We start from the raw sequence: 25,234 nt of genomic DNA, 5'->3' as shown, positions 1-25,234 counted from the left end.
TTTAAAACTTTCGCTTGATTTGCGCTAGAAATGCTCTGTCTAAGGTTAGTGTTCAGTCTTTGGTTAGTACTCTTCCTTGCGATTGCTCAAGGAATATCTTCTGAATTCCCATACAAGGACTCAGGTTAGTATTAATCGCTTCCCATGAAGGGAAAAGAAAAGCCAGTCTGAAATTTTAAAGAAATGATTCTTAGTTTTCAATTAACTCATCTTTTTGTCCACTGAGAGCGAAGTGGTTCTCTCCTGGCCCGGCCACGTATCATTAACCTGAGATCAGGCTTTATCCCACGGGTGTTTCGTATGACGCTAAGAAAAAACCAAAGCAGAGTATCCTTTGTGTTTCAACTTGTTTCTTGTTTTTAGTGGACCATTTACAGTACTCTTTTGGCCGGTTTTAAAGCTACACTTGAGAATGCGGTAAATGCTGTGTTAAATTACTCTGTTTGTCCCATGGTGCAGTCTGGTGCAATAGTTCCATAAATTCTCACTTTCAAAACGAGGCTATGAGCAACGTGGTTGGTGTGTAAAACCCTTCTTGCGAAAATTAGTTTTATTTGCATGAGAGTAAAAAATCATTGTTATAATAATGGCTTCGCACACAGCCTCGCTTTGAAAAAGAGGCTTGGGCAACTCAGAAATGGCCTCTTTGACACAACTTGTTCCCAGACTCACGCGCATTTTCAAACCGACTATTTATTCCAATATTTCATTTGATGAAAGCGCAAGTTTATCGAACGCCAATGCCACCGGAGCACGAGGAGGAGGCTGGGGTGGGGGTAGGAAGCAAAAGACGTATGTTAATTCATGTGTGAGAGAAAAAAGGAAGTAAATTCTCTGGTTCTCCAGGAATATAAAATTCCCTTTGGTTAAAAGGAGACACAAGGTCGGAAATGCTCGCCAACTCTTTGCCTCTAATTCTTCACGCTTTACACCCGTTTCTTCTCATTATTTTTAATTGCTGGTGATTTATTCTGGTGAAGTTTAGGCATTTGCTACATTTTAAAGTACATTATTTCCAAGGCGAATAAGCCTTCATCATTACCTTCGACATTCTCTTTCAAAACAACCCAACTGAACTGATTTCTGACAATCTTGCCTGCCTATTCCTGTTTTAGTGCCGTTGAAGGAAAGTAAGAATGATTACAAGACCAACAACTCGACATCTTCTTTTCATATACGAGCCACTTCAAACCATCATGACGCACCACAAGAAACTTCTCTTCATATTCCACAAATACCTGCAATACCTGGCTCAGCAGCTGATGAAATTTTAAACCATAAGAGAATTATTGTGGGTCCTGATGATAGAATTCATGTGAAAGCTTCAAAAACTCAGATCATGCCCTTCAGAGCCGTTGTCAAAGTGACGATGAACGCGCAAGAGTCATGCTCTGGAGTTCTGATTGGTCCACGCCATGTTCTGTCCGCTGCTCACTGTTTCCACGACGGGCGCAGGTTCTTGACCAAAAAGCGCGCTTTGTATGTGGACGTTCTCCAAGCAAATGGCCGCTTTTCCAAGTTTCGTGTAAAGAAGATGTCTTTGCCACGCGCTTGGTACAAAGTGAAACCTATGAAACCAGAGTACGATTATGCGGTATTGACACTTCAGCTGCCACATGGAAGGCCATATCTCCCAATGAAAGCTTTCTCAATAAAAACACTCAAAGTGTTAACAACAGGCACAATGCACTTTGCGTGCTTCCCGAACGACAAACGAGCAAACTCGATGTGGTATTCGTCATGCCCGGTCGGCTGGGCGCCAAGCTCGAGCTCCTACCGAAGTGTAATCTTGAATAAATGTGACGCCACCAGAGGCTGCTCGGGAGCTGGTGTCTACGCTCTCCTTCGCAACCGACGAAATCGATACATTATCGGAATCTTATCGAGCGCCATTAATAACAAAGTAGCAAATGTCGTAATACGGTTGACTCCCCAAAAGGTTAGAGAAATATGCGGCTGGATTGGATGGAATCGGAGATCAGGTTGTAACAATAACCTTGGTTAAGGATGAAACAAGCCAATTGAAGAAAATAATTGTTTCTACAATACATGTAAAAGCCGTGTAAAGAAGGTTTATGACATCTGCAGTGTTAAACATTATTTGTTGAGTAAACTGAAAAATGTATTTGTTTTTATCAAACCAAGTTAATAAAATTTAAATTTCAATAGTTTTCCTGAGATATCCCTGTTTTTGAAAGCTAGCCCTGAAGTATAATCAATGAGTTAAGAGTACTTGTAGAAAATAACACGAAACAGCTGTTTACTTATTTGGTCACGATAAACTGCATCAACATTTTTTTGATATCCTTCTCAGTTTCTATTTTACCAGAGGGTCAAGTCGAAAGCCGGAAGAAATAACGCTGTTGTATTATTTTTTTAAAGCGTTTTTTAGTTTAAACTAGTCACAACTTGTCTGGCATCTAGAAATCAAATTCTAGAATAAAAATATTTTACACTAACGGCCAGTTTACACGGAGGTGGGGGACCCCAGGTAGGCGAGGTAGCATACGATGGGTCACCCCACCTATCATGTGAACGTGATCAAATTAAAATGAGAGATTGTATGGAAAGGTGGGTTACCCCACCTAAGCGGGCTACCTCACTTACCTAGGGTCCCCCATCTCCATGTAAACAGGCCCTAAATTGCTTTAAGGCGTTCAGATTAACATTCATATTCATAACCCACGGATATCTTGACCCTGCTTGATAAACAGGGGCCTGATGTTTTTTCTAACAGAAAACAGGAAGCATTTTTTTCTGGCAAAGGAGATCGATCCCGATTAAAACGTAGAGATGCTATGAAGCCTACTCGTTCAGTTTATATCCACTCGACTGAATTAAATGGACTGCAAACGATGTTACAAACGTTAACACTTGGCAAGAAATCCTAAACATAATTATTCGAAGATTTATTCTTTCCATTTAGGTGAGGATCCACAAATTGTGGTTAGTATAGAGGTTCATTTTCGAGAAGCTTCACATTTAATTTTTTTTATAAGAAATGTTAAAGTACCGTGAACCCTCCATTCAGCTCCCCCTAATATAAGGCTTCCTTTCGTTCTTAATAAGCCCCCTTTTCAGGGGAAGAAAGTCATTAAGCCGAACCTCTCTAGATTGTGTTGATTTATCAGGACTGTTAAGACGTCATGTGGACCGATCCGGCCTGAATTATTCACATGCTGGAAATGCAAACTTGATTTTCATCTTCAGCAGCATGTCCAATTAGAGAGTGACACTCCTCCAAAAATATGCGATCCCCGAAAGTAGCCATCTCAAAAGTAGTTTCCCTTGTGAAAGAAATAACGGAAATGTGGATATGTAACAAACCTCAACAAACAGTTCGAGATTTGGCGCTTAACAGTATACATACCAAGCTTCCACTTCTCTAGTCCAGTGACACAGAGAAAGAGAGGAGTACGAGTCTCAAAACATGCCCAATATACCCTGCTCCGCCTGTTCGGCCAGGCTACCAAGCTATCGCCATCTTTGTTTTTCTGTTCCGCTTCAAATTGTCACCATGTCGCTGAAAGCTGTGGTCGGACAGCGTAAGTTTGGCCTTTTCTCTCAACCTTTTTCAGCTACTAGGATGATTCCAAATACCTAAATTTCTGTATGTTGTGTAGGTATTATGCAAGACGTGATACGCGCTTTGCAAAAGCCTGGCGAATGGAAGGTAAGTCTTGTGTTTTCACTAAATTTGTTTACGTTGGCTTTTGAATACATTTCTGTCCTTTTTGTATATGGAGCAAACAAACCACAATTGTGTGATGATTCTTCAGGTTCTTGTGGTGGATCAGTTAAGCTCGAGGATCATATCATCATGCTGCAAGATGCACGACATTGTGGAAGAAGGAATTACAAGTAAGCGTCGTGCAGTGGTCCAATATTGATCGGAATTATTCCAAAATCGTTCAATTAAGTATTTCAATTACTGATTTCCATAAGTTAGGGAGTTTTGCTCTGATAGGTACAGATATTCAGTGACGAATCTACAATAAGAAATATTCTGCTTCACTATTCGATGATGAAGAAAAAGCTTACTGGACGATTTAATTTCGTTTTCCAACATCAACGCCCCACTTGTAAATTACGGGGGCTGGGGACGGGGGTGGATACCACCCTCCCCCTGTCAGGTGTAAAGTAGTATGAAATTGCTGCATGCATACACTTATAATGGGGTTGTTCTGAAATCTTACCCTCTTCAGTTTCCTAGACTACAAGTAGTCTCTTATTTATTTATTTTTTTTTTTCAAAGTTACTCCATGTGTTACCCATGCGCAAGAGCCACCATTAATTAAGACGTAAGCCCGAAGAGAAAAATAAAAGACTGCTGACTCTTTTGTTCTGTCTGGGGACAACAAAGTAATCTTAAAAACCAATTAAATGCAAGTAACTTGAGACGATTTATAAATAGAACATAATCAACTGAAAAATTACACTTTTTGTAAATCCGGTAAGGTTACCTTGACTTGCTTTCCGTTAAGGACCTTTACAGCAGTTTATTTCTGTTCCTGTTAAGGATGATATGTTACAAGTCAAAAATAAATTCAGTTTCAAATGTTTTAACCTACAATCTTGGACAAAAGTGTTAAGAATTTTACACTTTCTTATGCACGGGGGACACACCCAGTGAATTTAGCATTGTGGTGTCCCCTCCCCCCACCCCTCCCTGATCAGTGTTGTTAAGTCAGGAGGAGAGATGTTCCAGTCACCCCTCAACATTGTTTTTTTTTGGGGGGGGGGGGGCGGTGGGAGAAGTATCTTGAGTGTGCTGGACTTTGGAGGGAAGTAAATTCTAAAATTAAACATACGAGGTGCATTTTTCTTAACATTTTTGTCCAAGATTGTAGGTTGATTCTCAATGTCCTTTTTACTCCTAAGCCTAATTCATGAATAATCAGGGATAGGAGACAAAAGAATTTGAGAATTAACATAGGTTAAAAAATTTCAACCTGAATTTAATTTTGACCCGTAACATAGCCATGTACATTGTATATACATGTACAGTATTTTGTGTGGAGGCTCCCGCAAAATTCCTCCATGTAGAGAAGTATTGTTTTTTCCACTGTATCGGTAATATGTAAAATCTTCTTGATATGAAGAAACTAGGCTCACAAGGTGATCCCGGTTAATTCTTCAGCATGTGCGCAAGGCAGTCTTGGGTAATTCTGGTTCAGCAAGCACGCTAGGTGCTATTGGGAAATTATGGAAACGCATTGTTGACCGGTCAGGTCAGCATTAGATTTCATCCTTCATAACCATCTTCCCCTCTTAGCTACACTTATATGAAAATTTCTAAGTCCCTTCAAACTTGTACCATTCTAATCTTTTCTAAGTCTAAGTCCCTTCAATTATTTTTAGACAAAAAAGAAGGATATTTAATGTTACATTAGTGGAATTTGAACCCGTGGTTCTAGAACCAAAATCCATCGCCAATAGCACTACCCCACAGTGGATTTGAATGCAAGTTGTATTTTCATCTTACAATTTTATAGTGACAAACCTAACAGTAAATGAAAGCTAACCATTTCAAGTCAGTGCTTAGCCCTAATCACTATTGTCAGTGCTTAACCCTAATCACATTGTTCAGTGGTTAACCCTAATCACTATAACATTTTTTTTAATTTTTAAAATGTCATAACTTAAGAGCATAGAAATAAAGAGATTACATATTGAATGTTAGAAGACTTATTTTAAGATAAATGTCATATCTAAGGCAGGGGTAGATGTAGTGAGAAATATTACTAGTCTTATAACTTAATATGATTTCAAGTGGTCAAATATTGGTATCATAGATTATAATTGAAGTTCTCTAACTCCATTTTTTTTTATTGTATAGTTGTGGAAGATATAACAAAAGTACGCCAGCCTTTACAAAACTTTGAAGCTATTTACCTTCTTACACCAGATGAAATGGTAGGTTAGCAAGATGGATGAATCCTGTAATGGCATTTGATCATATGGTTTGTTCATTGAAGTAGCTACTTTGAAGTTGCGGTTGAGTGAAAGAACTGGCGTGACTAATTAAAAATCCTGTGTAGCTTTTCCTATGGAACATGTACATGCTTTGTTCATTCCAAAAACTCTTGAGATAATTAACAAGTTGGATGGTTAGTTTCTTGTTAAAGCATTTAACAATAAAACTTAAACTGACTAACATTTGACATTTTGATGCTTCTAAGATATTAATCTAACATCATTGTAACATCACTGTCTAACACTAAAAGTGCAATCAGACTCAATTGTTATCCGGCCACGGTTAAGATTTTGTTAGACATAGGGCAATTATTTTTTTAATAGTCAACTGTTATTTGCATCTCTGGTTGGACCACAAAAGATGTAAAACAAATATTTTTGTAGTAATAATAGTTGTTATAAATAATTGTATTTAAACAGTCAGTAAGAGCCTTGGTTGAAGATTTCACTGAGGGAAATCACAGATACAAAGCTGCTCATATATTTTTCACTGAAGGTACAGCTTCATTTGATTTTATACAGTAGAGGGTAATATAAGATGGTAGCCACAAGTAATCTGCCCCTCCCTTCTCAGATTACATTTATCTCACTGGTGCAGTCAACACTGCTGTCTCTTTGGCTTGAAAACAAAATAATTTATGTTGTAGTTAATTTTTTGTCTCTGGTAATTTTTGATTTTCAGATATAATGTTGTTGTGGTCTATAAAATTTGATGTGCAGTCACATATAAAGTATTTGTAACAGAGTTTTTACTGGGTTTTCTTTACTATTATAGTTTGCCCGGATTCTCTGATAAGTGAAATGTCCAGGATCGCTAAATGTGAGTGCATTCTATGTCTTTTAATTTTGCAACATAGTCTACCATCAGAGAGAACATTTTGTGTTACTGCTGTTAAATGGGGCATATTTAGGAGGAAAAAAAACATTCTTTGCCCTTTCACCCTCCATTCCCTTCGAAGGTGAGGTGTTTTTTGTCTCCTACAGGTATTTTGAATAGCAGTACAACATTGCTTAGAGTAGCCTGTAAAATCATTATTCCTTTCTCCTTGTCGCTCAGGGCATTTTGCGTGGAGGAATGTTTGTGCCCCAGCGACAGAAATTACATACTGATGGCATAAATCAATTTTTACAGCTGTGCATAAGAAATTTAGTAGCCATGGGGTTCCAAATGTTTATGTTTCCCTGATCGATTATGGTAAAGTATTGTGTTCCTCAGTGAAAAAGCTCCAGCTAAATTCAAATGTTTCTGCTAAAGAAGAATAGTTACAACCCATGAAAATTAACTGTTGTGTGGCAGATTCATTATGTTTGTGTTTGACCTTTTGACGGTTTATCTTTTGTCTGTCATTCATAAACAATATAATAAAACAATATAACTCCAACGTCAACCAATCAGAGCTCATGGCCAGATTCCATACAGATTTTAATTCATCAGTATGGTGTTTCTGCTTCTTATGCATATATATCCCTCCTGGTAAAATGTCTCCAGCGGTGAGGAATGAAGAGAGACAGTTGTTTTTGCAGGCTATGCCTAGAGGGGGTAGGGGAGGGAAGGCTTATTTTTCCTGTTTGAAGTAGATACATGTTGTGTCAGTAAAACTTTAGAAAGGTCCTTTAGCTCATAGAGTCTCAACTATTTTTGAGGCCAATAGTAGATCATGTCAACAAATATAAATTTTAAAAGTGCAATGTTACTAAATTATTGTAGTAAAAACTAGGCTCAATTTCCAGTCATAATTTTGAAGAAGTGAGGTTTTACATCTTCCTCCCAATGAATGGCATAAAAATATTTGATGTCTTAATCATAGATGTGAAGACCCTGAAGGAGATAAACATTGCATTTTTACCATATGAATCTCAGGTATGCTATATTAAACCAGTTACTGAGTTCAATCAGATATATTACTATGAAGATTACTAGATAAATTGTACCAAACTAGTGCGTGTTTTGTGTTTTGCATAAAATCAATTTCAAAAAATTGGGGTGACTTTTTTGTGTTTTTGCTTTTATTGTTAATTATGGGATTGGTAAACCTGCAACTTTTAATAAATGACTGATTAAAATGCTTCACACAGGGTTCATACAGATCATGGAAAACGTGAAAAGTCATAGAATTTAAGAATTTCATTTTCCAGGCCTGGAAAGTCATGGAATTTATTTGTCGTCCCTTGAAAGTCATGAAAATTAAAGTTTTTTTTGGTAGTTTAGTTACTACAGATGACAAAGCAAGGACAATGTACATGTAAGATATCTATAGAAAGGAGTAATTAAACAGTGCAAACGGCATGCATTTTTGGTGGACACCAGAGTTTGTGTCTGTTGAATTGTTTACTTAAGGTAAAAACATACCGCCAAGCAAGGGAAATTTTGAAAATTTTTGAAAGTAGCAACTAAACCTTAGGTCTTGGAAAACTTGAAAAGGTCATGGGAAAAGTCATGGAAAGTCATGTAGATTACCAGTATTCAAAACCTTGAGCGAGGCTGGCTAAGTGTAGATTTTTATTGCATATTCAATATCCCGTTGTATATCAAACAACACAGCAAAATGACAGTTCCAGATGAACTTTTATTTTCCGAATGTTTCATACAGAAACATGCTGCTTTTGACACATAATCCAAAGGGCCTTGCTCTGGAAAAAGCTCAGTTCATGGTAGTAGTATACAGCGGTGGTATGTAGTTGTACATGTAACAGCTACATAATTTTTACAGAGTGTTTATGGTTTGTAGGTTTATTCTCTGGACACTCCTAAAGCATTTCATAGTTTCTATGGCCCAGAACCTTCAGATCAAGCACAGCGCTTTCAGTATTCTGAGGTATTTATTAATTACTTGATTCCTGAATGAGATTTTATTTTGAGTAGTTTATGTTCACCCTAGTTTTAAATGTGGCTAAATATCATGATTTAGGCAAATATAAACTTGAGCGAGTTGGCCAGCAGTCTTCTCCCACTCGACCCTCGGGGAATTGCAGGGCTCCTTGTGTGCGCTTTTGTTAGTGTTGCGTTGCATTGAAGCTTTGCTTGCTGATCGTAGTGGATCAATTTTTGTGTTTTTGTGAATCATTGTGGATTCTTGCTCCCTCTCCTCCCTCCCTGCTGGGTGGTTTTGTAAGACTGTATTTTCTCAGGTAAGTATTCTCTTAGATAAGTATCTCCTTTGTATTTCATTCAGTGTTTTGGTGCTCCTTAGTGGTCACTCTTGGGGGCGGGGGGGGGGGGGTCCTGCTGCCAGGGTTGCCATGGATACCTCCTCTCTGTTTATTGCATTTGGCCTCCCACTAACCTTTAAGGCAGCTGCTCCCAAGCTCATCATTAGCGAGGAGGAAAACTCATATAGCCTGAGATTCTCAGGTTATGTGAGTTAAAACTGGGGTAAAATATAATATTTTCTATCAAGTTTTGACTACTAACCTTGTTAATGTACATCATTAATATTGTGATCTGCATTATCATTTTCTTAACTGCTGATTGCTTTTAGATGGATACATTGTACCATGTAATATTAGTATTTTTGTTTTTGTTTTTATTTTATATTGTACATTGTACAGCTGTATATGCTGTAGTGGTTATTTATTACCTGTTGTGTGTTTTTGCATGCTTTTAGAAGTATTTTTTCTTTACTTCAGAGTGATTCCAGGGGCATTCAGCTTAAGACATTATCAAATGTGAGTGCACTGGAATCACATGTAGAGGTAAGGAAAAAACAGGAGACAATCTTGCATTTTGAAATTACTTAATATATGCTTACCAGTGCAAGTGATCATCTGTGCACCTGGCTGTAAGATTATAAGCCAAATGATTCAAGCCTTTATTTTAAATATTGCATGTTGAATTGAATTGATTAAGTCTTCATTTCTACACCAAACTTTGTTAGTGTTGTGAAGATCAAAAGTTATCCCAACTTCCTGTGGTCATAGATGGTTTAGTAGCTGGATATGGATAGCTTCTTTCATGCCTCTCTTTCTTCATCTTTGTGAACACTTTAATTCAATTTGCAATTTTTCTTGAAAGGTTTAAATCACTTGCATTATAATAATAAATTTGGATGGTGAAGATTCAGGTTCAGGCAGCCCCGCCCCCTCCTGTTCCTTGTCTGAACCAGGCTTATTGATGTAACACAATCAAATCATGGCAGAATCCTGTTTGCATCACTATTTTTTACATGAATTTGGGTCCTTTTAATTATTGCAGAAAATAGCTGAACAGATTGCCACATTATGTGCCACTCTGGGTGAATATCCTTCAGTCAGATACAGAAAGTAAGTTAAAATATTATTACACAAAGTAGGAATCTTTTTTGATTAGTGAATGTCCTGAATATGGGTGAGATTGATCACTGAACTTGGTAAGTGTTGTACACTAGTTGTGTTTCTGTATAACTTGCATCTTTTAGCCTTTTCCCCTATAAGCCAAAAACCTTTAATTTGGAGTGGTGGAAGTATAGTTCTTTCAGTGTTTATTTGACTTTAAATGTTTCTGTATTTGTTGCCAGGGATGGTCTTCATCTTTCTGAATTAGCCAATGCTGTGCAATCAAAACTTCATGCATACAAAGCAGATGACCCAGCAGGCATGGGAGAGGTATAATAAATACAGTTCTTGATAGAAATTGTATGTAATATCATAAAAGTGCCTTTGGAACCGGTTAGAGGAGGGAGTGGTCGTTCTTGGAATAGACTACCTAAGCCATTATTATGGGGGCTACTTACATCACTGCAAACTGTCATCTCTTCTTCAAAGTTTTTGTTGTGGTTTGCATGGACAAATGAAAGGGAATTTTTCTGTGGAGTGGAAAACTATCATTATATTCAAACCAATTCACCTTTCCTTTACACACACTGTACCACAGTCTGAGAGAAAGAAGAACACAAATTACTTTCAAACTGTTTTATGTTGTTATGACCAATCACAGCAAAGATCAGGACACCCAAGCAAGTCACAAAACCACAAAAAATTGCTGTTTTTTTCCACACCTGATTGGCTTCTTCTTGCAGCAGGATCCCAGAATATATATCCCTGGTGTTCAGGGTTTTCTGAATTTCACAGAAAATTAGTTTGAAATTTTTTAATATCAAATAAAGATTGCAACCTTAACATTTTTGTTGTTGTTGTTTTCAAATTTGTGTCTTTTGTCTTTCAGGGGCCCCAAAAGCATCGGTCTCAGCTCATTTTACTAGACAGGTACATGTAACAGTGATAAGTATAATGTTATTTACAGTTTTTTTAGTGTTATTTTCTTGTTCTACTTCTTTATAGTTTAAAATACTGCTACAATAATTTGAAATGATTTTTTATTTATGTTAATTGTAGAGGATTTGACACAGTCTCTCCTTTGCTTCATGAACTCACCTTTCAGGTTTGTGATTTTAATTTCCACTCCAGCGTGCAAAAATTACTTACAAAAATTATGCATATCTTAAGTGCATGTAAGGAACCCTTTCAGTTTCATCATCTCCAGAGCTACGTATACAACCTTGGACAAAACTGTTGAGACTGTTTCATCCATTTTCTTTAACTTTGACACCATACTACCATTTCCTTTAAACAGAAAAGTTAAGCCCCCTCCCCACCCCCTATTCATTGTTGATTTAGTGTAAAAACCAACATGTATAATTCTTGTGTTATCCTAAACAACATTGGATTAGGTAGCCATAGGAGGGAAGATGGGCACTCATTCGGTGACAGATTCCATTTTTGTCAGGATGGCAGGAAAAAATAGTTATTTTTTGTCTTAACGATTTTATCCGAGGTTTTAGCCTTAGTTAATATAAAGTTTTGGTAACAATCTTTATTCTTAAGTAAGGGTTAGAGACTTACATGAGTGTTTTACCAGCAAATAAATTAATGGTCTGGCTGTAAAACTAACAAGAATTTCAAATACCTACTGCATGAGGTGTAGGAGCATGAAAAATTTTCAGTTTATTGTACGGCCAGCAAGTGCATTTATTTCCCAGAAGAAGTCTCTAACTCTTTTATTCAAAGTAAGCAGCAGATACAGAAAGTAAATTTAATGTCCCACAAGTGATGTCAATAATCATGCTCTTGCTTAGTTATGCTTTCAAAGAAATGATAGTACAAATTATCAGTAATATATGAAGCCAAATTTATCTTCCAGAATTTTGCGCTGAGCTCAAAAAATTTGAATTATATCATTTAATTTCTTTAATAAGCATCTTTAACATTAGTTGAGGTAAGGTGGGTTATAGAGACAATTTGTTATTGGATTCCTGCCATAACATTCTATTATTTATTAATTTCCTGAATTATGTTTTCCTTTCCAGGCAATGACTTATGATCTTCTACACATTGTTAATGATGTGTACAAGTAAGTTTCTTTGACTCTTTAAATGTTACAAAGAGGTTCAGCTCAGTGAATAACTGCAAAGCCAATTGTGTCTTTCCCCACTTCAAAAGACAATTAATTCATTTTAGTTTCCATAACTAACCCACTTCTCACTCCAATTTATTCTCCCACACAGCCATTTTTAGTGTTGTCATGCAACGCTCCTCTCCAGGAGCATTGGGTGATGAAACAAAGAACAGCTGGAAAGGAGACTAACTCCTACCCCCTTAGTATTGATTTACATACGTAGTGGTACAGAGAGGATGCAAGACATAGGGCCTTAAGTCAGGTTGACACTTTGAACCATTTAGATTAAAATGTCTCACGCACTTATCCCTAGACCTCTTTACTTCTTTCACAACAAGTTCCTTATATATGTCTTATCTTTCTCTTGTAAGACATACTTGGTTATACACTGTAAGGTGAATCCAAACTTTTTCACATGAATTTTTTCAGATTGACAAACTGAAAAAATGCCTCTAATCACCAGGAAGCTTTTGCTTTATGTTATCCAGCCTTTTACCAATATGAATATATAATACATGTCGTAATATTGTACAATGAGGCATTACTGTACTGTACAATCTACCCTTACGGAGAGTCCTCTTTCATGTCGTAGTTCAGTTTTATCCTCAGTTAAAATTTCTATTTTTTTTTTATTAATTACGGTATCCTACACGAACATACCATACCCAAAAACAAAGAAAAATAAAATTTAAATTGTGAATAAAAATTAATTGAACCACAACATATACAGCATAGTTTATTTGTCTAAATTCTACTAAGATCTTAACAGTTCTTTGATTGCATGGTTGTAGGTACATTTCATCATCTGGTAGTGAAGAAAAGGAAACCATCCTCGATGGTGAGATAAAACATGACTATGTGATTTTTGTGTTTAGCAAGAAAAAGAAGCTGTTTAAGAACCTACAGCATACATCGTATTTCCTGGTAATAAGCTTGCGTGCAGACTTCTCCCACTTTCCTGGTGCTATCTTGGTTTTGCGAACGGGTGCAATCACCAAATGACATAAAACAAAAAATTGAAAGGGCACTGAACAATGTCCGCACCACAAAATAAGAGCAAACTAACAGTAGTTTCGGTAGCACCAAGAAACAATCACTTTCCTTTGTTTCACGTGGGAATTGAAGTAAATTGTTGTACTGATGTCAAGCTTAATTTGGAATTTTTCACAGAGAATGATGAAATGTGGGTAAAGAATCGCCATGAGCACATAGCAGACGTTTTAAGGTATCTCTAACAATGTTTCTACAATTGCCCATGTACCTAAGCTGAGAAAATTTGGAACGCCACTAATGGTTTCCACGCGAAATGACGTCTGGGAAAATAAGAGCGCAGAAATTCCGTGCTGTTTACGTCACTACCCAGATCTGGGGAGTGCTTCTGAATGGTTGGAAATTTGCTCGTGCTCTTTGCTAAGAAGTCATTTCGTGGGTAAACCATTAGTGGCGTCGAAAAATGTCGGCTTTCTTCCAAGCAACCATGTACCATTTTGTCGCAAAATACATGTAATGTCATCCATCATGTCTTCAGCATGAATCTACTTTTACACGTAACTTCCACCCAATTATTTATGTTTCTACATTTCAGGAAAGTAAATTCAGAAATAAAAGAGTTTGCTGCAGACAAGAAAATTTCTACTTCTAATAAGGTAATTAAGCCAAAGAAACTGCTTGTAAATGTAGTGGAACCTTCAGCCGTGACGGACGCCTCCCAGAAATGGATATCTCCCGTAACTGACCAGCAAATTTTAGTCCTGGAATTTTCACCACAAAACTTGCGCTTTTCCGCCACATTTATGCGAACACATCCGGACATGCAGAACCAGGGTCCGCAAAGGCTTAAATAACCAAACTAGGCCTCCAAAACCGATTGCAAGAGTTAAATTAAGTTAGATTTCTACTGTCATGTATCTTTTTTACATGCGGTCGCACTTAATTTCTCGTTAAACCTCGCTTAACTCTACGTTTACGCGCGATTTCTCATTATTGCCCCTATTTTATTTTTAAAGCACCCAAAAGTCACGCGACAGTGGAAATCCACCCTTGGACTACCGAAAGAGACAAAAGATCAATTTTCGGTTGTTCTTTTTGCCGGACGCAAGGGACGTCAACGTCCTCGTTGTTTAAAGGGGTTATGTCACGCTATTTGCTGTTTTTTTTTTTGGGAAAAGCTGAAACTTTTTTCGCATCAGTTGTACTCCAAAAAAAATGGTCCAGTTTTGTTATTTAATACTATATCTAGGCATTGAAACTGTTTACTGTCGTCCGTTGTAACGGATGGCAAGGATGGACATGGATTGAAACTTGTTCAAGTTGGGCCAACTTTTTGAAGTTTTAATGCTATGCGTACTAAAATCACCAAAACAATTGTAAGGACTTAGAGCTAGGTGATGAAAAAATGCGCGATATCTTCTCCATAACTCCGCAGGAGGATTTTGTGTATGGGCAAAGCCGCTAGGTAATGTCTTCCGTGCAGAATTAACCTAAAACAGCAATGTCGTTGTAGCATAGCCCCTTTAAGCTGTCCAATAGAGAGGTAAGCATCACGTTTACGGCAGACGGCAAACGCTTATTTAAACCACGTGACCAAGTTTCCCCTTTACTTGTCGTTTGCTGTTCACTATTTCTACACGTAAATTAGTAGTTTCAAGCAATTTTTTCCCATAAGAATTGTTTTGAGCTGTTTTTTTTTTTTTTTTAATTTTGGGAAATTCTCAACTTAAATCTGACGTTTGCCGTACACGTGAAGCTTAAACTCTCTAATGTTTAGATGTAAGAGGTGGCCAAATTTAAACTGGCTTAGAACGTGGCCTTTTGTTAAACTCCTGTTTTAATAACCAGTCCTACATTTCGTGTTTAAACCTGTGTTATTACTTGCTGATGTAGACAACAATGAGGGATCTGCAAGTTATCCTCAAGAAGATGCCTCAATATCAAAAGGAAGTCAGCAAGGTAATTGTCCTTGTTAGCATAGCACTGGAATTTAAATCCTAGACAAACAGGAACACAGCTCAAAGGAAGATTTCATTACAAAATATACTTATATACTTGAGTTGAGTAGCCTCTCAGGGACAAACTAGTCTATTATATCTATCTGCAGTCTATTTTTGAAGAAAAAAGAAAAAAAAATATGTGACATGAATTGTAAACCACTTCTCAATCTTGTGAAAGCCCTGGCCATTGAAGGAAATCGCAAAAAACAGCACCACAATCGCGTAGCTCCCTATAGCGTCCATTGTTTTCATGATCTATTCTTGGACTTGACCGGTGCTAGTTAGCTGTCCTGGGTGAATAGATCTATGCCGTTAACCCTGAAAGAAAGACTAATGTTATTCTTTTCTCTTGTCTTTCAGTTCATCGTTCAACTTCATCTCGCGGAAGACTGTATGAAGCAGTATAATCAAACTGCTCTGAAGGATCTATGTGCTGTGGAGCAGGTAAGTGTCTCATTTGATAATGTAAGTAATTATATGGAAATTTCATAATGTGAATGTGGTAACTAACCTTTCAGCGGCAACCAACAGGCACCGCACACTGAGAACCTCAGTTTAAAGTCCAGTAGGTACTTGTCAAGACACGTCCGGAGGGAGGGGAGGGCTGGTGGCAAAACCGCTTAAACGACTTCACGGGAAAGGTAACTTTTATAGCAAAATGATTGACCTCAGCGAGAGCCGGTAAAATTATTGAGGACCTGTAAATGGCCAAAGACCACTCCACATACGATTAGTGAAGGAGACCGCCGACTAACATTTTGTCGTGTTTAACCTCGCCTAAATTACATGAAGCCACATTTTAAGGTGATTCGTAATTCTTCGTGCTGGACTTGGCTACGCTGCATTTTACAGACAGCGTGTTCGTGTATTTACCGGAAAAGTCTAACCCTAAATTCTTGTAGGATCTTGCTACTGGTGTGGATAAAGCTGGCGAGAGCATGAAAGACCCCATGAAGAGTATTGTGCCACTACTGTTGAATTCAGACATTCAGTGAGTACTACCGGTGTATACTCTCTCTTGGTTCTTTTTACGTTAAGGGTTTCATTATATATCACAATCATATGAACTACTGGATTCGAGACCACGCTTAAATTTCCTTTTGCGCAGATTATGGTTTTGCGAATGTTAAATCTACTAAATTCTAAGTTCCAATATATGATTTCCCAATTTTGGACAATTTGTTTAACAGGAAATTTATTTTTTCTGAGGAGACAGTTATGCTAAAGACCTCTTTCATAATTGCGGGCTATTGATATATTCTTTTATATGTATGATAATTAGCCTTCTGACCTCGTTAGCATGTGCCAAATACAAAAAACTCTTTCTTTCAAACGAGGTCAGAAAGGTGTTAATTGTCATACATAAAAAAAGAATATATTCGTAGGTCGCCATTATGAAAATGGTCCGTGTTCACGCCCTACAGGATAGCTTTTGCGTCGGCATGAAAACTCTACCGTATAGGACTTCTGTTAACACCCAAGAATGTTGATTTCCACGTGATTTCTGTTACGGAGCAAAGCTGCTTCACTCCGATCTCAAAAGTGGAGCGTCACATATCGGATAGGTTCTGTTCCATACTTTGGTGCAGTGTAAACACCTATTCGGACCGTAGCGGAAGGGAATGAGTAGCAACGAAGACTGGAACCCACTAAGACAGAAGTAAATATTCAGGAGTGAGGACTGGGATTTAGTTCACTAAACCCGGCTCTCGGCCAACCCCGCCGTCATGATGTTCGATGTGTGTGAACGACTTGTTCCGGTCCCGAGCCGTTGCTGTTCACATCATACCGATATAGTGTGATGATAGCGGCTTTAATCGGGCTTAAATAAGTGACCTTTATTATGTCAACCCTATCTGTCTGTAGTATTACATTACTAGTTTGATTGGTATTTTATCTCTCTTGCAGTATTTTAGACAAGATAAGGATCATTCTATTGTACATTATTTTCAAAAATGGTAGGTTTGTAATAAAAGACGCATTCACGTCACGTTCCTGGAAACGTTTGTTGTTATTGTTTATGTTTATAGTAAAAACCTTTTTACAAAGTAATTATCTTAACTGTATATTTACTGTAAAGAAGGTATTAAAGTTAAAATGTTTCCTGTTTCGTAGGCATCAGTGAAGAAAATCTGGCCAAGCTATGTGAACATGCACAGATCCCTTCAGATTATCGGTTGGTCAAAAAGCTTTATCTTTTGTTAACATTTAGCTAAACGTGAGGGAAGTTTATAAAATGTTGCTAAATATGTAGGTAAAAAGTATTCTTTTCTTTCCAGAGCTATAATAAAAAACATGGCTTATCTTGGAGTTCCCATCCTACAGGATGTGAGTATTACGTTTTATCATTACTCAGGCATCGTGCGTGGCAGGCGTTTTGTTTTGGTGTGTTTTTCGTTTGTGTTTCGTAAAGTAAGAGGAAAAACGAGAAAACGATGGCGGGTGGGGGAGAGAAAGAAGGCCTTTCTCTCGCCCCTCCCCCCCCCCTATCGTTTTCTCTCAGTTTGACGTCGGTTCAGATTTCGCGTGGCTGGTACCCGTACTTATCGAAACACAAACGAAAAACATTCGCCCCAAAAAGCCTTCCTCGCAGGCTATAACTTAGAGCAATCTTCACTTCCTGTGCAGGCGTTATCCTTTGCTAAGCACGTCTAAAATCAAGGGTTCAACCCTGGATGGTACGGAATACTGAAAGTTAAATAATTCCCTGCAATAACTTTTATTTGAAATTAATGACCAGAGCAGAGGATTGCAATCACCAACTCAAAACTTATACTTCTGAAGGCTGGTTTTCTCGCTAATAATCGAGAAGTAAAAATTCCAAGAAATAATTCCGAAATTTCTTTTCATAGCATTCGTCATTTGCACATCTCCCATAATACACCTTCTTTGTCCCCCAAAATTTTGCATAACCTTTCTTTCTCCTGGGCAACCGTCCCAAGGGAAAATGAAAACAATGCTAATGCAAAAATTTGGGGGGCAAGCAAGGTGCATTTTGGGAGATGTGCAAGTAGAGAATCTTTACTTTTAACTAGTATTATGCCAAAATTCTGCCAAAGACGTTTCATTTGAATTGGATAGGCCATCCACAGGTGTCAAAGTAAGAATGTCAAATTGTCTTGCCACATCTTGGTCTAATAGCGAAAGGATCAGTTTTGTCCTCAAGTTGACCACTGCTCCAATTGAAATATTAGGACCCTATTTCTTCAATTAAAGGTCTCCAACGTCAGTTTGATTTAAACTTGGCTTGCTTGACCAGGCAAATTTTTCTTTTTATAAGGAAGTGATTTTGTTCCCTTTTATTAGCTTTCGTGTATTCTCCCTTTAAACCTGGCCCCGGTTGCTCAAACGTTGGATAGCGCTATCCACCGGATAACACCGCAATTGTTTCCCGTAATACGTATCCGGTGGATAGCCCTATCCAGCTTTTGAGCAACCTGGGCCTGATGTTTACACCTGCAAATGAATGTCTGAAGGGCTTCTTTTCAGCTTCCTAGTTTATACCCGGTGTTTAGTTATCATCCCGGCCAGAAAATCGAGAAAATACGGTATACTCGATAGGTCTTGTCCGCCTGCTTCTCAGAATTTTAATAGTTGTTATATGATCTCTCCTGGTAAGTCTGCTGCTAGAAAGGGAACGAAGCTGGCCAGGAAGGAACGTACTTCACTGTACGAGCTGTCAAGATGGGTACCAGTGGTGAAGGACATTATGGAGGTCTGTGCAGCTACAATCTCACAAAAATGGTTCGAACTTATCCTAGTTGGTTTTCTGCCTCTGCACCTTCTAACAGGGTTAAAAATCGTTTGAGCTTCGCGGAAGCGTGTTCTTGAAAAACACTTTGAGAGGGCGAGGAGTTTAAGTAAAAAAATGGATTATAAATAGGGCTCTGGATTATCGAGTGGGCTTTTGAGCGAGGGAAATTATGTGAGGGCTGGGATGGATGACTGCTCTCTACACTCTTTGTAGTTTCGTTGAGCTTACTGCGCGTTTGGCAATATGGAGGATGTGCCAGCAGTGTAAGTAAAGAAAATAATAATAAAAAATGCCATGTAAAGGTATTGAGACGATTTAACGGAACCGCCCGAAAGGATATCATAGCAGGTTCACTTATTGACGTTTTCTGGTCAAAGTCTTCCTATGTTGTTCTCAAGGCTCTCTGGAAATGAAAATGTAGTAGGGGAAAGCTTTACAAGTTACAAGGCATCCATACTCTGGTCGTCTATGATTACGAAATAAGATTATCAACACTTTGTTACACTAAGTTGATCCTTTATCCCTAAACCGTGACTGAACTCTTATTGTTCAATTTTTATAAATACAAAAACAGGGGTGTAGCCAGCTTTTCGACTAGTTATAGGCCTGGCTGACATATCTTGAAAATTGCACGCATGACTAGTACGCACTGACCTCACCAACACTTTGAGCTCTTAAGCTTTTTAGCTCGCCCTAACAATGCATAATTTATTACAAGTGGTTGAGTGATCAAACCAACGATTGTAGGCCTGGGCCTACAAGTCTATGGGCTGGCTACGCCCCTGCAAAAATGTTTGTGTTTGATGAGATGAAAGCTCTCCACGTTTTGCCTGCCTACGTAGACTAAATTAGTTAATTTACTTCCTTATCTTAGGAAGCTGTTGATGAAAAGCTGAGTAGCAGTCTTTACCCGTTTGCGTCCGATCAGCGATCTGGAAGCAATGCATTAAGCAGCAAAGGTACGGGACAGGACTCTATTTAAATCTGAAAGGTTAAAATTTGAGGACTGGTTTTCATTTCTCTCGCTAACGTGGACGATGTGGACGTGACAAGTACGGATCGAAGCGCGAATAACCGCACAATACCTATTATACATATGTTTCGACCGAAGTTTGTGAAATATTATTGACTTCCTCGTTTTGTTTTTCTTTCCTCTATTAACCAGGGCAAGCTGTTAGGTAAGTTTTATCACCCTAAGTTTTCAGGCCTTGTAAATCTTGATTTGTGCTTTTGCCTGTGTTGTTGTTTGTTTGTTTCCTTTATCAAAATCTTTTCATTTCAACAGCGCACGTTATGGCCATTGGCACAAGGAGAAGGTAGGTATTTCTTTTTCATTTTTAAAATTTTTTAGCATCAGGTTAATGTTTTTAATTGCGACAGTTGCAGTATTGAAAACGGCATTTACCAAATTTTGTTGCATTTGTCCTGGTGAAGTATACAGATGCTTGGTTTGTGGAGAACGTGATTACCAGACTTTTCATTTTCCTGATATTCTACGCATTGAACCCTGCACTTACAAATCTATTCCAAATCTATTCTATTCCACGTACAGTAAATTAAACAAACATACTTAGTTTCAAAGAGGGAAGAATTCAATTTTTTTTCAGCGATTTTCTCGTGGCATTAAAGATTTTTAAGGGGTCGACTATTTGACTTTTGAGGGGGGTATAGGTGATTTGGTTTGGGTAAGAACGTTTTTTTTTCCAAACCTCTAGAGATATAATTGTTTCCCCGACATATAACGGTGCAATAGTTTTTTTTCAGTGCAGGATATCCCCCCTCCCCAAATTTTTTCCTTGTTAGATTTCCCCCTCAAAATCAGTCTGCAGGGTATTTTTTTCTGAAATCACCCGTACCCTCCCTCCCTCCTTCCTTATCTTGCCTTGTACCATAATAAAATCCATAAATCTTTCTAGTCCCTGGCGACCGGTGCTGTAAACGTGACATTACCTCGTTTTGATCCCTGTTTAGGGCTCCACGGAGGCTCGAGCAGGTCCCCGGCTTATCATCTTTATTGTTGGTGGAGTTTGCTACTCTGAAACAAGAACAGCTTACGAGGTAAAGTATCGGTAAAGTAGCACAAAGGGTTATCTCGTTAAATGATTGAAGCGTGGACGCGCAAAAAGGCGGGAACCATAAACACAAAAAACTGGCGGGAAAAATGGCGGGACACCCATGCACTGCCATGAACGCACAAACATACACGGCTTTTGATTGGACGAACGATATTTCTCACTCATGAGAAACATCGTACGCGGACTTAAATTGGCCACAACTTATTTCCGTAAGAAAATTTACGACATGACTCTTTAATGAATGTCACAGTATATGATAGGGACTGTTAGCTTGAACTATGAGTATGAAATTAATTACCCTTCCACCTACGAGGTTTCAAACCACAAACTTGTGGCTCGTATAATTTCTTATCACTCCAATCTTATTTGCTGATCAGTAGCAGGCAAAAATTAATGTACAGATCGCTCAAAATCCGATTTCATATTCGTAGTTAATTTTTAAGGTCACTATTATTTTTGAACTATTATTTGACCATACACAGTTCACTTTGACTCCTCTATTGACTTCCATATTGCCAAACACCAGTCATTGTCATCAACAGTTCTACGCTTACTGGGACGATCATTCGCACCTTCTCGTGTTTCATTCATTTTCAAAGTTGACAGATTGTAGAAACATTGATGTGTTATGTTTTTTTTTGTTTATTGTTATCATTAGGTAACTGCTGCCAAAAAAGACTGGGAAGTGCTGATTGGTAAGTTTTATACTTCGTGAAAGTACCTGTCAATATCCTCTGAACCTTCACTTGTTGTATTGTGAAAAAAACCTGACCGAACGTTTTTGCCTTTTAAAATCTAGTTGAAAACTGTTAGTTTAGTTTCAGTTTCAGTTTCAGTTTATTTATTTGCCAGAAAAAAAAAATTATATACATACATAGAGACATTCAATATATTACAAAAATGTTAGTTAAATATTAAATAGACGTAAATTACAAGTAAAAGAATTAAAAGTTTTTTTTCTGGCGAGGAAGTTCAAATTGAAAATTGGGGCTTATTATATGAGCTCCCTCTCTAACTTAAGACTAAATATAATGAATAAATAATAAGCGGCGAAATCATACTGAAATATAATTAAGATAAAAAGCAAGCAAAACAAAACAGACAAAACGCAACAAAAAACAAGTATTATTTACAAGTGGTGAATCAGCTAAGAAGAAACATTTTCAATCAGGATTTAAAAAGAGGGATAGTAGCAACACTTTTTATATTGTTATTTCGTGAATTGAAAAATTTAGGACCCTGAAATCTAATACCAAAAAGTCATATTTGTTCGTGTAGGAAATAAGTAGAAAGTATTTGAATTTCCGGTAATATAGGAATGAACTTGATTTGTTATTAAAAACATTTCTTTGAATACATAAGAAAACAGGCCATTATCTAGTGTCATATTTATTTGCCTATTGCAGGTTCTACGAGTATCATTACTCCTAACTTGTTCTTGGCTTCATTAAGAGAGCTTGCAGGTTGATCCATGGTGCTGGTTGGTAAGCTGAGAGATTGATGACTTCATTCATTTATCAATAGACCATTTCCGAGTTACCCCAAGTCTCTGCTTCAAAGCGAGGCGTAGTGTGAAGCGATTCACATGAAAATGATTTTTAATTCTCAGGCAAATATAGCTTTTCACAAGAAAGGTTTTGCACTTAGCCTCGTTTTGAAGGTGAGAATTATAGGAGTTCAGTAGTGGCCTATTATTCATAACTGTCATTCAGTCAAAATATTACTCCGTTTCTGATTGGCTCAAATTTCCCGGCTATAAATTCTTCATAACCATCTTGTGTTGACCATATTTGGAGTACACTTGCGATATCCGGTAAAATAACATCAAAGGTGCTGGATAACTATAGAAAAAAGCACGGCAACCGAGAAGCCCTGGGGCTCAGGTCCCAACAAGGTGAAGGGGGGTGGGGGAGCAGTAATTATATAGAAAGCGGGAAGGTCGATAGGCGTGAATTAAAATTTCCAAGTGAGCGAATGGACTGGAGAAAATGTTTTGCTTGTTAAATGCGTAATATTTGGCAGTGGAGACACACCAGGCAACGTTATGTGTAAAGTTATTTTAAGATCATATTAATCGTAATTATTTTACAATATGCTGAAGGAATATCGTTTGCTTAAAAATTATCTTACAGGTACAAGAGGATGATAAATAACGCAGAAGCAATAATTGTACAAAATCAAGAACAAAGTTGAAGAGCTGGCTGGTTGTTGAACTGTGCTCAGTCAAATAATATTAAGAATGCTAAAAAAAGGTTACTCGGTAACGGTGGGGCCCAAGAAATGATCCCCGGGGGTATATAAAAAATCTCTTCAGTGATTTGGGCGCTATGTGTTGTCCCGCTGTTAAGAGTTTTGCCTATTTTGGTGTCAAAGATGCAAATTTCGTTTTGTCCTTTTTTAAAATCAAGCCAGGTTATGGGCCTCATTCCTAGTCCAGCTGAAAGGTATTTTGAGAATTGGACTGAGTTGTTCGAGGAAGCCTTACTAAGCCTTTGAGAAGTTTTAATTTTTTAGAAGTTAAAATTCATATCTTTAAGTTAACAAAGCAGCAGTCTGTACCTCTCAAAGTGAGTTTCAAATGAGAAGTGAACAGAAACCTTCATTAACCCTCCAAAAAATGCCCAAACGCGTGAATTTGTTCTGTACGAGATCGCCAGTTAATAAATACCATGCAGAAGTATTGCTAAAGAAGCTTCATGTAAATGATAACACCATAGAATATTGTTTTCAGAGGCCTTAAATGTTAGACCTACTATAGGTATGTACAGCCTGATAAATATTACGTTATGAAAGTAGTACTGCTGATTAGATTTCATTTGAATGCAAACAATGAAAAGAGCAATACTTCGTCACACACGGCCTGACTTCTTCAGGGAATCAAAGAATAAATGATTTGCTCCAAATAGCTGACTTTGGAAAAGAGTGTTGGACTTTGTCGATAGTACCCGCGCAAGCACTTGTGGGATTGTCTATATAACAAATATATCACAAAGGTATACTTTAGACACGAGAAGGGAACTGGATCGGAATTTTTTTCTTTTTTCAAACACTTTTTTTTTCAATACCTTTAGTAGCAGTCCCACGAGTCTTTTGCGAAAGTTAACTCGACCCAGTTTCCTTGCCGTTTCTAAAGTGGCCAATAGCCCATATATTGGAATTCTAACATGACTCCGAGGCTTTCTGGTCATTTTTCTATATTTGGTTTGGTTTTCTTTGTGCTCAAGTCTCTTCTGGGAATTGATTTGCAATTTTGACCCTAAAGCCTCGGAGTCATGTTAGAATTTAAAATATATCGAACATAGGCTCTGGCTTCTAGTTATCGAGACAATTCTTTCAAAAAGAGCTGATATTCTATCTTTTAACAGGGGCCGATTAATTCTTTTAATTAAAAATAACATCTAAAGGATTACCAGCAGTCTAGCACACGGTTTAAGCCAAAATATTACTATGCAATTCAAAGTCCTTGCGCCCCTAAACAATCTTCTAAAAGTTTTTGTATCATCTCCAGATTGTAGCTAGGCTATCAACACTTGTTTTCAAGGTGAGCTATGGCCTCTCCACCTTATTTGGTGAAAAGGGTACTAGCGACACTCATAGGGGAGTTACATCTATCTTCAGCTTAAAATGAATTTTGCGATTCGAGTAAAACTGCTTTCGCTGATGCTTAACTTGGTTTTACAAATGTACTAGATTTTGTGATATAAAATATTTATTCTTGCGGAATAAAATAATGTTGTCTCCATGCACGCGAGTTTTTTATTTCAACGTAGTCTCCTTCGCAGACCGTAGTCACGCAATCCTCCCGCCCCCATGGGCCACGCGTGAGAGCGGGAAACATTGCGTGACTCTGGCCATAGCGGCTGCGAAGCACATTGTTACCGGGGATGAGATGTTACAGATGTTATTTGGTTTCAGTCATGAAATTGTCTAGATTGTCTCTACCGCCTCCAGGTTTTGGATGATTCGGACTGTCCATACAATTGGGGCGATGATTTACAAACAACCAAGAAAGGGAAGTCCAAAGACTACTGCAAAGCTGATTTTAAACGTGTCCTCGTTCCTCGTTCTT

The 25,234-nt window shown here is 37.8% G+C and overlaps 2 protein-coding genes across 3 annotated transcripts; both read left to right on the top strand.

The window, feature by feature from the left end:
* On the top strand, positions 1–2,080 carry LOC140938883 (serine protease 23-like). The gene is made up of 2 exons (XM_073388409.1): positions 1–124; positions 1,116–2,080. The coding sequence occupies exons 1-2, from the start codon at positions 31–33 to the stop codon at positions 2,003–2,005; spliced, it is 984 nt and encodes a 327-aa protein (XP_073244510.1). The 5' UTR covers positions 1–30; the 3' UTR covers positions 2,006–2,080.
* A 1,385-nt stretch (positions 2,081–3,465) lies between these two features.
* Positions 3,466–24,907, top strand: LOC140937417 (syntaxin-binding protein 1-like). 2 transcript variants are annotated; one of them, XM_073386973.1, is made up of 31 exons: positions 3,466–3,545; positions 3,624–3,673; positions 3,780–3,861; positions 5,840–5,916; positions 6,397–6,472; positions 6,752–6,796; positions 7,785–7,837; positions 8,706–8,792; positions 9,604–9,669; positions 10,169–10,236; positions 10,470–10,557; positions 11,117–11,157; positions 11,287–11,332; positions 12,258–12,301; positions 13,138–13,184; positions 13,517–13,571; positions 13,932–13,992; positions 15,230–15,295; positions 15,697–15,780; positions 16,239–16,327; positions 17,245–17,294; positions 17,452–17,512; positions 17,616–17,664; positions 18,956–19,051; positions 19,965–20,049; positions 20,256–20,268; positions 20,376–20,406; positions 21,062–21,148; positions 21,824–21,860; positions 22,572–22,649; positions 23,298–24,907. In XM_073386973.1, exons 1-30 carry the CDS (start codon positions 3,518–3,520, stop codon positions 22,631–22,633), a joined length of 1,824 nt encoding a protein of 607 aa, XP_073243074.1. In that variant the 5' UTR covers positions 3,466–3,517; the 3' UTR covers positions 22,634–22,649; positions 23,298–24,907. The 2 variants fall into 2 exon arrangements, with proteins under 2 accessions (XP_073243074.1, XP_073243075.1); XM_073386974.1 differs by lacking the exon at positions 9,604–9,669.
* Positions 24,908–25,234: the final 327 nt, after the last annotated feature.

Source organism: Porites lutea, chromosome 5 (genome assembly GCF_958299795.1).
Source record: "Porites lutea chromosome 5, jaPorLute2.1, whole genome shotgun sequence".
Classification (NCBI taxonomy): domain Eukaryota; kingdom Metazoa; phylum Cnidaria; class Anthozoa; order Scleractinia; family Poritidae; genus Porites; species Porites lutea.
The sequence above is the reverse complement of the archived record's forward strand: the minus strand, read 5'-3'. Positions and strand labels throughout refer to the sequence as shown.

Bases quoted from the DNA above. Each gene is read 5' to 3' on its own strand.
- LOC140938883 (XM_073388409.1), top strand. From the start codon at position 31: ATGCTCTGTCTAAGGTTAGTGTTCAGTCTTTGGTTAGTACTCTTCCTT. The intron at 125-1,115 runs GTTAGTATTAAT...TTCCTGTTTTAG, and splicing joins ATTCCCATACAAGGACTCAG to TGCCGTTGAAGGAAAGTAAG.
- LOC140937417 (XM_073386973.1), top strand. From the start codon at position 3,518: ATGTCGCTGAAAGCTGTGGTCGGACAGC. The intron at 19,052-19,964 runs GTCTGTGCAGCT...TCCTTATCTTAG, and splicing joins TGGTGAAGGACATTATGGAG to GAAGCTGTTGATGAAAAGCT. The intron at 21,861-22,571 runs GTAAGTTTTATA...TGCCTATTGCAG, and splicing joins AGACTGGGAAGTGCTGATTG to GTTCTACGAGTATCATTACT.